The following is a 12,561-nucleotide window of genomic DNA, read 5'->3' on the forward strand; positions in this document are numbered from 1 at the left end:
ACCGTTTAGCTACAGATCTGATAAAATTGTGTATATTTAATAAGTATCGATGTTTTTGTCAAACAACTGTCTTCATTTACACACATTACCAATGCAATGTTTGTTAGTATGTTTACTAACTGCTAGGCCAATAATTTTACTAAATTTCATGTAAATCAGCAGTATTTCGGTCAGACAACCTTATTCGTGGACACACATGTCCATACGTCATTTTTTAATTTTGTGTGATAACTGCTAAGCTAGGGTTGCTACCCTTTCCGTAAAATACGGGATTGTCCCATATTTAAAGATGAAATGATGTGTACTGTATTGAATCAATACAGAACGAAATTTGTCCCGTATTTAATCAGGTCCTATGGCATCATTGTGAGATCGTTGAAGATCATTCATTTAACTTTGATATTTGTTGGAAATTGTGCCTTCGGTGGATAAGGGACCATCTGAAAAGTTCTCACATTGTGTTAAAATGCCCTCAACTCTAGAGTGAGTGTCCCATATCTTACAACTTCCAAAGTGGTAACCCTATGCTAAGCTATACTTGAGAGAAAATTGTGTATAGTTAATAAAAGCGTTTCTGTAAAATGGCCATTTTTGTTCACACAAATAATCATACCATGTTTAATTGTGTATGTTAACTGCTAAGCTACAAAACAGTATATTTTATATGAAGCTAAATTTCGGCCAAAAATCCATCTTCATTCACAAACATCCTAACGTTTTTGTTTTAATTGTAGTATTTTCAGACACATTTGATACATTTTTGTTTGGGCATTGCAAAACTCAATATCAGCCAAGAAGAGAAAACTGGTGAGGTAAAGGACAAATTGGTCTGGAGATGAGTCTTTCAGACACATAATATGTAATCTGGTTTTCTTTTTAGTTGAGAGCAAGGAAAGACCCACGTAGTGTCAGATCACGTTCCGTCTGGGAAAGCTAAACAAAGGGGTAGTGTCATGTTGTGTACTTATTTCCTTTAGGAAACATTAGCCTCCAAATATGCTTTTCACCATGATTTAAATCACTTTAGCTTTGTAAATAAATACTTGCAATCCTTTGCCAGCGACAACTTAACAACCTTTAATCAGAACTGTGGTGAGTGTGTGTATTAAATGTGTTTGGGCTGTTACAGTGTGTGTATCGATAATACTCATTGTTTAGACTAAGTGTCAGGTTTACTTTCGGTTTTCGGGCACGAGAGTGTTTGGGCTTTTAGGTCAAGTGCTCTTGGTGTGTATTTTGAGAGCGTTTACATTGTATAAACAAGTTCTAATCTGGCAGATGCACTTAATCAAGTCCAAGAGTATTCGGAAGGATTTTCCTCAAGTTCAAGGTGTATGTGTGTGAACTTATTGATTTCTCCCTGTCTGAGAGAGTCTTCTTTACTGTATGTGTCTCTGCATTTGTTTGGGTTTGCGTTTGCATGAATTCATACAAACACTGCAGAGTATGTGCCCTGCGGTTGTGTACAGGAGTGAGCATTTGCCTCATAACAACGAAACCCAAGATTTATATTGAGTGACAACAGACTGTGGTCTCTCTTTCTTTATCTCTGCCTCGCTTAAGTGTGTGTGTGTTTTTGGCAGTTACAATTGAGGATCCTCTGTTATTGAAACCAGTTGTTTGACTCAGTTTGACCTACTCTCTCCAGTTTCTGGTTTGACCCACATAGACAGACTGTGTTATAATCTTGTTAATGTGTATTTTTGAGCAGATGGAGTTTCAGCTGCAGAGACGTCGCCTATTGAGACTTCTACACAGCAGGCCTTGCACTACGCCCTGGCTGGTGCTGGACAGCAAGTCCAGATCCACCGTATCGGAGAAGACGGGCAGGTGCAAGTAGTGAGTATCATCTTGTTATCATCTAAGTGGCTTACTCACACTAGCAGATTATATAGACTATTTGTAATACTCATGCTTAGTGTTAGGTATTTTAACAAACCTCTACTTATCATGCATAATAACCTAGAGCACCGTAGCAACCACAAAGCAATGCATGCATCCACCCCTAACACCCTAGCATCCAGATAGCAAAGCCCTGGTAACCACCCACTTAACATATAAATACTGAATACAGCTTAATATATAAATACTCATTTATCTTGCTAAGCTAACTAAACAAACATATGAACGCATTCCAAAATTGTCCAATTCTTTTTGTAAGAGGGTGTGAGTCACCCTGAAGTTGTGCGAATATGCACTCCGAGGACGAGACAATTGCGAGTGCTTAAAGGAGCTCTATTAAGAGAGAATTTCCACTCTGTCCTACCATGTGCTCTCTTTTAAAACCCTTACCATAATCTCTGACTCTTAACAGCTGTATGAGGTCATCTTCACCCCTGCATATGCATACAGTGTACTAACTATCTGAAACATAATCTGCATACATTGTGACAGCACAATCAAAACTTGTATACACAATGTACAATCAAGAGAGTTAAATCCGTGGAGGAGCTCTTGGCATCATTCGGAATAAGAATCGGATCTGTCATGTGTTGTTTGTGTAACATCTCTCTGAACCGAACCATAATAGCTGTTCTACTCTCAGAGGAAATGGCTCAATGGTGAGCTTTGTCAAGTCATTTGACTGCTCAAATGTTCCATTGTTGTCACTTGAGAAAGTTTGTTATAAACTTTCCTAAATTATACTTAACATTCTGTTATTTCTGTACAATCGTCACTTGCGCATAACCGATCATTTTAGCCTGTCAAAAGCAGCAATGACTTGCTCTATTTAGGGCTTAAATGATCGTTTGAGTACCTTCGATATAAACTTTCCTAAATTAGACTTTTCATTGTTCATTATTACTGCAATCATCACTTGTGCATAATTGAACATATTAGCCATCAAATGCGGCAAACAATGACTCAATGCTCTTTTTATGGCTTAAAAGATCGTTTGAGTAACTTTTATATAAACTTTCCTTAATTAGACATTTCATCTTTTGTTATTTCTGTACGATCGTCACTTGCGCATAACTGATCATTTTAGCCATCAAAACCAGCAAAACATTACTCAATGCTGTTGTTTTTTAGGGCCTGTAGGATTGAGTTAGTTTTAAACTTTTCTAAATTAGATTTTCTAGCATTTGTTATGCAAAATCAATCAGTTTAGCATGTCAAAAATGGCATTAACTTGCAGTTTTTAGGGCTCAAATGATCGTTTGAGTAATTTTGTTATAAACTTTCCTAAATTAGACTTTTCATCTTTTATTATTACTGTATGATCATCATTTGGTACTGGTAATTTTAGCCTGTCAAAAATGGCAATGACTTGCTCTTTAGGCCTTGAAGGATAACTTGAGTAAATTTGTTATAAACTTTCCTAAATTAGTCTTTTTATCTTTCGTTATTACTGTAGGATAATTGTGGTTCAGCATTGTGCATGCAAAATATCAAATGTTTTGGAAGACATCACATAAGTGGTAAACACTTTCTTATTACAGTGCAATACTGAACTACTGAGTAACACAGTTTCACAGTTTGTGTCAAGAACAAAAAGTCACCCATGATGCACTTAACATGTGCGGTAAACTGTGGCCACTGTTGTTGAAACGATAATTTTACTGAAACACATTTTGTCTTAGTTAAAATCTAAGCAATATCAATGAATAATGAGGTGTCTTGAGATATGGCGAACATTGGAGATGCAACAAAGTTGAACAGACTTCAACTTCATGGATATGTTCAGTGATGTAGGAGCGGTGGTGGCGTAGTGGGCTAAAGCACTGGCCTGGTAAGCAGAATGTTGCCGGTTCGATCCCCAGAGGCACCACCATTGTGTTCTTGAGCAAGGAAGTTAACTCCAGGTTGCTCCAGGGGGATTGTCTCTGCAATAAGTGCACTTTAATATAAATGTAAATTGTAAAGTTCCTCATTTCATTCCAGGGGAGTGACTTAAGTATCAGTACAATTTTTGCTCGTCGGTTGTGCTTATTGCGTATACACAACTGAAAGACATAAAAATAAATTCAGATATCTTGGACAAAATTATAATTGTTTTTTCTTTTTGCGCTTGCATAGTTTTGTTGCATCAAACAGAACAGGTCTTAAAGTTTTAGACAGGAAGAGAGAGATAAACGGAGGAAGGCAGTAGTGAGAAAACGAAATACACTGATCCATTATAAACTGTTAAAGGTGACTATTTAATTTTTTTTTTTCGTTTATTTTGTCCAACTCTGAATTAGCCTTCTTTAAACAAACTATTAACAAGAACAGATCTGTCATACAAGTGAGAGCAAAGGGATTTTCAGGATGTCTTCACATCTTAATCCAGTTTTGTGCTTTCGTATTTCTTCTCACTTGTAATAACAAACACAAAGAGATGGAATTAAAAGCTGGAAAAAGCACAAATAAAATGTCTTTGAGATGCTTAAGGGGCTACACCTATATTCCCATTTTATAATAATGCTTTTTTTTTATTTTTTTAAGTATGGGCCATATGACACTATATATAGTATCGTGCAATTGTAAAAATGTGTCAACCGGTAAAGATTTTGGTGTACTGATTGTACCACAGTGTTTTAAAATGATTCTTTTTTTATTTTAATTTAATTTTTTACATTTGTTTTAACACCGTGAAGCTGTTGCACAGACACCAGATTTATTAATTTGTTAAGAATAATCTTAGTTTTTGGTTTGCTTCCATTAAGTTTCAAATAAAAATAAAATAATCAAATGAGATGCTTAAAGTGGAATATCCTTCATTTGTAAAAGTACCTAATTCACCGGATTATCCCAAATAGGCCCTTGGTTATGAAACATATACGTATATTGAATTTTCAGCAAAATTGCTATATTGCAACATGCTAAAAAACACACAAAACACATCAGCAACTACTTAGAAAAGTTCTAGCAAACATTCTAGCATTGTGGTGGTGAGTTTTGCATGGGCAAGCATCACTTACCTTTTCCTTAGATATAATTATAATGCCCTATCCTAAAAAAACCTTTTAGCATTTTTAGAATTGAAGTCAATACACAGATGTGTGGAAGCACGCACCCATTACACACACTCCTGGTTTCACTGTTGTAAATTATTTATTTCGTCATTTGTAGATCCCGCAGGGACACCTCCACATCGCTCAGGTTCCACAGGGTGAACAGGTGCAGATCACACAGGACAGCGAGGTAATTGTCATTTAGTTTTTGATTTTTCATTATGCCCTCCTTCTGTTCTCTTTGACTTTTCCTTAACATCTCCCATCTTCTGTGCCATTTCCTTCCTCCTGAATCGTTTTGTTTTCATCAAAGTGTATATGTTATACTAGGATGAATGTATGTGCCGCTCACCATTGCAGCATTGAATCTCCCAGTTTCAAACAATGACATCCTGTTTAGTTTTGCCAGCTGGAAGCACATTAGAGGTCAGCCTTGGAATGCAGATTTACAGATTAAACCTAAAGAAACACACTTTAACACTATTCAGCTATTGGAAGGAGAATTAAATAGGTAGTTCTTCCAAAAATGAAAATTCTGTCATAATGTTTTCATGCTCATTTTTTGTTCCAAACCCGCATGACTTTATTTCTTCTGTAGGAAACAAAAGAGCTTTTTACACTGCAATTTTAAATAATTTTTAATCCTCTTTTCTCCCCAATTTGGAATGCTCAATTCCCACTACTTTGTGTGTCCTCGTTGTGGGCGGTTAATCACCGCAATCCGGGTGGCGGAGGACAAGTCTCAGTTGCCTCCACTTCTGAGACCGTCAATCTGCACATCTTATCATGTGGCTCGTTGTGCATGACACCGTGGAGACTCCCAGCATGTAGAGGCTCATGCTGGTCTCCGCGATCCACGCACAACTTTCAACGCGTCCCATTGAGAGCAATAACCACGAATCGTGACCACGAGGAGGTTACCCCATGTGACGTTACTCTCCCTAGCAACCGGGCTAATTTGGTTGCTTAGGAGACCTGGCTGGAGTCACTCAGCACGCCCTGGATTCGAACTTGCGACTCCAGGGGTGGTAGTCATTGCCAATACTCGCTGAGCTACCCAGGCCCCCACATACCCAGGGTTATTAAACCATGCTTCTGTATTGAGGTGCCAAAGGTATACAGTGTAAATCGATGCAGTGTTAGAATGGTTCAGAATGTTGTTTAGCAACACACAACCCCTTAGTGCTTACCTCTATTAATATTCATGCACTTTGTACAGTCACTAAATATTTCCCCAACTTTCATGCGCTGTTTACGCTCTCCATCTGAGAGAAACCGTAAAGTGTCGAACAGTGATGGCAGACTCGATAACTGCCGTGATGGGACAGTATTCTGTTTTTTCATGCCATTATTTCAGAAGACGAAAGAAAAACAGAGCCGATTTACTTGCCAACATTTATACAGAAGAGCAGTTACACTGACAGGTCCATCACAAGCTGTATTCGTCCAATCATTGTAATTTACACTGCAAATATGCAAATAACAACGTTAACCTGGGGTTTATGAATGTACAGTGTAAAACATCGGAACATGAAAACCCATGATTAATTACTAACCCAGGGTAAAAATATGAATAGTGTGAAACAGGTAACCCAGAATTTCTGTTTACCCAGGGTTTAGAATGACCCGTTAATCTATAAACCGTTAATCTTTGAAAATGCCCCCATCAGTTGTAGCTCTTAAATCTCATTTGCACTTCCTCATATTCAAACTTGGCACATAGTATTCAGTGTTCTACATTGTGGCTGAGTTATTGATTTTATTTGACAAATTCCCCAGAATTGCTCTGTGTTATAGTCTCACCTTTTCATTTCCTATGGTCAGTCAGATTTGACTGTGAACAACACAAGTGTCGCTCTTTTTGTCACACGGCCAACTCATCAAATCCAGTTGTGTGTCTTCAGATGGCAAATGTAGGAAAAGTAATGAAGCCTCGAGTCACTCAGATGAGGTATACCATTTTTGTTAACCTGTTGATACGCACCCCCTTTTTGAGCACAAACATACCTGAACTTAAATGGTTGTATTTACTGGACCCTTTGGAGTATGGACACAGTTGTGATATCTTTTGAAAGAAGACAATTTGGGCTTTATTTCCCATATTGTCTCAAGACAACCCAGAAATGCAATGTTCTAAAAGCCACAAGTCTAAAGAATTTATGTTTAAAAAAATAGAACCAAAAATTAGGTTCCTGCAAGCTTTTTTCTCTGTAAAATCAAGCAAAATTAAGGCTCCGCCTTTCAAGACAACACAAAATCTGACTGCAATGCTCTGCTATTATGAATAAAACTATGCCTCATTTTTAAAAATAGACTTTGGAGACAGGCTCATTTTGTTTACGAGACTCTAGTATATAAGATAATATACAGTTTTACAACATGAATGCTGCTCAGATTGCATAGTTTGTTGAAGAACGATGACGAAGCGTAATTCTTTCAGGCGAGATCTCATGTAAACAATGGAGAATATATCAATATTTCTCAGATTTATCACTTTTTTGGACAGAAAGTGCTATTGGATATTTTTCAATGAACGCTTGTCATGGACAATTGACTCAAATTTGGAGAACTGTATTCATCTGGCGATTGCATTTTCATAACAAAGATATGAAGTTCCGTTTTGATATTGCATGTTTTCATTTGTACTCCTGGCACAAATAACTAAATTGCTGTTTCTGGAGCATTGCTATCGTGAAACAGAGCTCGGATATCAACGTTGAACCCTTAGACCATTAAAAAGATGTACATTTGTTAACATTAATTACATTTATAGACGGTAAATTATATATTAAATGTAAGCAGAGTGACGTCACTACCTCGTGCGGGGGAATTGCATATCAACAGGTTAAAGAAACAAAATTGGGGGGCCTGGGTAGCTCAGCGAGTATTGCACCCCTAGAGTCACGAGTTCATGGGTGTGCTGAGTGACTCCTGCCAGGTCTCCTAAGCAAACAAATTGTCCGGTTGCTAGGGAGGGTAGAGTCACATGGGGTAACCTCCTCGTGGTCGCAATTAGAGGTTCTCGCTCTCAACGGGGCCTGTGGTAAGTTGTGTGTGGACCGCGGAAAGTAGCATGAGTCTCCACATGCTGTGAGTCTCCGCGGTGTCATGCACAACGAATCACGTGATAAGATGCATGGATTGACTCTCTCAGAAGGGGAGGCAACTGAGATTTGTCCTCCGCCACCCTGATTGAGGTGAGTAACCGCGCCACCACGAGGACCTACTAAATAGTGGGAATTGAGCATTCCAGTTTGGGGTGAAAAGAGGATTACAATTTTATTTCAGTCTAAAATGATCAAACAGTGTTCAAGTGTTAACTTAAGGAAAGGGACTTGAGGCAAGTCATTACATCACTTGAGAAACACGTTTCTTTAGAAGGTTTTCTTTCCCTCTAATTCTTCTGTATGATTCAACATATTGTTTGGATGGCTGCTGGCTTGGTCGAATTACATTTCACGGATGGATTTGGCTTAGTATGAAGGTCTCAAGAGGTCAGACCAACAAATTCTACACCAGCTATCCACAATTTTTTCTAACCTCGTTGTTTTATTAGGATCACTGGCAGAGATGTTCCTCCAAAGCACCCATTTCAAAGGCTCTTGAGTATACATTGTCATAGATTTAAACAGGATTATGAAAAGGTATCTGCAAATATGTAAACATGATTTTGATCAAATCCATCCGTCATCCTAAGAGGGAGAGAGAAGAAAATAAAGAATGTTTCAAACTTTTCCTGGCCTGGTTTAAAGGATTCAGGACTGCCAGAGGGTTACAGTGTGCCATTTATTTTGGTAAATTCTCAATGATATTGTTTGTTTTTGAATTCAGAGCTTAGCAACAATGTGCCACTTCATCCAACTGCCAGTCACAAAGAGGGTCTTTGTAATATATTTGTCCTGTCTCATCCAAACCATTTATCTGAAACAGTTTGAAAAAGAAATGAGCCATCATACCATTATTTGTAATGATATATGTTGTCAGGTGTGTATGTTTTAAAGTCAGAACAAGAGAGAAATTGAAAGTTTTTGTTGCAGTGAAGTAATTTTATTCCTGTTGTGTAATTCTTATAAGCTATGTGTTGCGAAGTGTTAAATTTGTTTTCTTCTCTTGTAGGGCAACTTGCAGATCCACCAAGTGCATGTTGGACAAGACGGACAGGTAAATGTATGTACCCTTTTACATTTATTGGTCCATTTTACATGGGTCCTTGTAACAGTACCTTTTTGCCATTTTCTGTTGATATAGGCTTTGTTTACATCTAGTATTAACTTCTGTCTCAGGTGATCCAATCACAAGTTGTCAGATTAGGGAAATTGCTTGCTTACAGCTGGTATTACTGTAAATCCGTCTCCTGCGAGCATATGTGATCGGAATTTGTCAAGGGCAGGAAGTACCTATTTTTGTGTCTGCATACATGACTAACTATTTCTGTTTAGCGGCACATTGATGAGGCACAGAAAAGTTGGCACACTCTTTTTAGAAAGCACTTAAATATACTTTAAATATACACAAATTATGTTTTGAGGTCATATTTATTTGAGTCAAGTACCTATATGAAATGAACTTAGGATGTGTGTGTATGATGTGATTTTATCCTTTTATCGAAAGTGACTAAGGATGGTTATTTAATTTTAAAGCTTTATGTACCAGGCAAAGTTTAAAACCCTTGTTTTGGTGCAATGGACGATTATCAGTTAAGCCAAGTGCACATTACATGACTTGCAGTCGGCATCCTGCACACACTTAACGAATCTGATTTTTGTTTTCAGCAGTGGTGGTCATAGCCAAATAATCAAATTGGCACTGTTGCCAGGGAGGGTAGAGTCACATAGGTTAACCTCCTTGTGATAACTATAATGTGGTTCTCTCTTGGTGGGGCACATGGTGAGTTGTGCGTGGATGCCACGATGGATGGCGTGAAGCCTCCACACGCGCTATATCTCTGCGGTTATGCGCTCAACAAGCCACAAGATAAGATGCACGGTTGACTGTCCCAGACGCGGAGGCAGCTGATATTTGTCGCCCACCACCCAGTCACTACGTGACCACGAGGACTTACAGCACGTTGGGAACTAGGCATTCCAAATTGGAAGAAAAATTGGAGAAAATCTCCCCCCAAAATAATTATGAAATTTTGTGCAAAATGTCTTCAATTAAAATATTCACTTATACAAATATACAACCAGATGAAATTTCCTCCCCAAAAAATGCACTGTTAATGCAATGCTTTTATTTTTCAATTAGTGCAATTTAGTGTGCTTTTTTTCCAAAGACATTTGTTATTAATTTACTTCCATATATATTTGTGCAAAAATCCGTGTGAACGTTTTCACATAGAAATCATGATTCATCAGTAAGTTTGCTCTTAATTTGTGAACATTTAGGCTAACATTTTGAAACAACTCATACCACACAAACACAAAAATAACACTCTTAACTTTGAGTAACAAAATTATGTGTATCAAAGCTTATTAATCTGTGATAGGATCTGTATAACAATGCAGATGATCCTGTATAGTCTAGGACAATATAAAAGAAATAGCTGGTTTTGAGAATGGCACATATGACTCATGAACTTAGAACTAAGGTAAGAACAAAGTAAGTACGCAACTTGAATGCAATTTTTAATGAATGAAACCCAGTATCTTTTGTGTGTCCTCCTTGCACATATGTGTTTTCTGTTCTGAGAATATGATGTTTGGGACTGGACAAACTTCCTGTTTCTCAGCTCTGTTCAGTCAGATCAAAGAGTTAGAACGCAACAGAGGCTTTTGTGAAAATCAATAGACAAACACACATTCTGACACATGAAAGGAAGATCTATGTTTGTTATCTCGCCTTATTAACCTTATCTACTCTTTTGTACTTTGTATACACTGTATCCGCGGGTCCTTAAAAAGTATAGTACAAGAAGTCTTAAATCTCGTTTGCTGAGGTATTACATTTTGGGGCGTGAATAGTGGTGACGAGTCAAAATCTCTCTCTCTCTCTCTCTCTCTCTCTCTCTCTCATGCATCCGTCATTTAGCAGCTGATGCGTGAGTTTAGTGTGAGCGCGTGCAAGGAAGGCATTTTTAATGAACTTACGATGTTACACATGTATAAACCTTCATAAACCCATAAATCCGGAATGCAAATGCCATTATTTTGCGTCTCTAACACTGTCGCTCCTACTTATAATCGACAAAGCGGTCAACGTTACAATTAGTTTTCACATTAACCTCTATATTTTCAAGCCTTTTTGGTGTTAAGTAGTTTTGTGGTCTGAGACATTTAGCTACAGCCAGTGAGAAGGCAGGAAAGGAGAATGGAAAAACATAATTGTTGTCTCTTCACCTTGTATTTTCTAACAGCTTAGATGGACAGTTGCTTGTGAGGGTTAATTTTAAAAACTTAAATGTTTAGACACAAGTTGTGTTGTAGGTCAGTGATGTACCAGAGATTTGAATATGCACATACTTGAATGAGTTCTGTCATGGAGACTATGGACCTCGTCCATGCATGTATATTATGTGTACTACTATGTCAACAAGGTGACAGATGAGAAGAGGAAATGTAGTGCAATGAGAGCAGTACAGCAGTTGTGTGTGTCAAAATGAGAGAGCAAGACAGGTGCGTCCATTCGTCTGTACACATGAGGTAGTTATGTTTGGCATAACTGTCTTGCACCATAAATAAATCATTTAATTTAATTTCTCACCCTGCAACCCAGTGTGTGATCACAACTTTTCTTGTGCCGCATATTGGACATCCACTGTAAACATGCGCAATCATTCGCAAACGTTGCCGTCTCTTTAAATTTGTATCCGTGTGATGTGTATATATCGTCTAACTATTTAGATGCAACTTCTTCATTTTTAATGACTTCAGGAAAATGCATTTGGCCTCTTAGACTCCCATTTACATGATGAAAACGTACCTACTTCAATTTGGTTGTTCATGAATGAGAATTCTTTAGACAGTCTAAATTTAATTTACTGTTAATTTGTGGTACTTGCTTAGGAAAGAATCACTTCACTATTGCTCATACTTACAGTTAGTTATTTGAAATCCCTACCTTAAATATTAAATCATGGCTCATAACTTGGCACTACAACTGCTTTGTGAAACACTTAAGTACATTCAATGCCAGGTGCATGTGCAGACTAAGCACATAAGAGATATTAGAGGTGAGCTCTTTTTAATTAGGCCAGTAAGCAACGACTTTGTAACCACCCAGAACACCTTAGCAAACAACTTGCAATGTTCTGGCAACTACAACCACAAAGAAACCATGTAGCAACACGGTAAAAAAAACACTAAGAACCATCCACAACACAAGCATCATGGTGCAAATTTTAGGCAAGCACTAGTCATATTTTTTTCCTGACATAAAAATATTAAGTTGGTACGTGTTTGAGCCATTAAGATGTATATCCTATATTAAACAACAGTTGGTTTCGGTCCTTGAATCTGATTGTATGAGAGGCATTGCAAGAGTGCTGATGTCTCAGAACAGCAGCAGTCGGACACTTTAATGTTTGTATCACTCCACTTGTGTTCATGGCGTTCTAGCAGCATATGTGTTAAACGCAGCTAGATATGTCTTTTAATTTTTCCCTGTGACATTCAAGATTTTAGCC

General features: G+C 37.7%; 1 protein-coding gene across 3 annotated transcripts in view; it reads left to right on the forward strand.

Annotated features, from left to right (window-relative positions):
- LOC127638452 (protein BANP) overlaps nt 1-12,561 on the forward strand; it is a 79,208-nt gene that overhangs the window by 17,225 nt on the left and 49,422 nt on the right. For 2 of the 3 annotated variants that reach the window (XM_052119987.1, XM_052119989.1), the window contains exons 9-11: nt 1,712-1,839; nt 5,056-5,127; nt 9,054-9,104. In XM_052119987.1, the coding sequence (XP_051975947.1) occupies nt 1,712-1,839; nt 5,056-5,127; nt 9,054-9,104 (251 nt within the window). The remainder of the gene's footprint in view (nt 1-1,711; nt 1,840-5,055; nt 5,128-9,053; nt 9,105-12,561) is intronic. The other variant, XM_052119988.1, reaches the window with a different exon arrangement.

This window comes from Xyrauchen texanus, chromosome 46, assembly GCF_025860055.1.
Source record: "Xyrauchen texanus isolate HMW12.3.18 chromosome 46, RBS_HiC_50CHRs, whole genome shotgun sequence".
NCBI lineage: Eukaryota > Metazoa > Chordata > Actinopteri > Cypriniformes > Catostomidae > Xyrauchen > Xyrauchen texanus.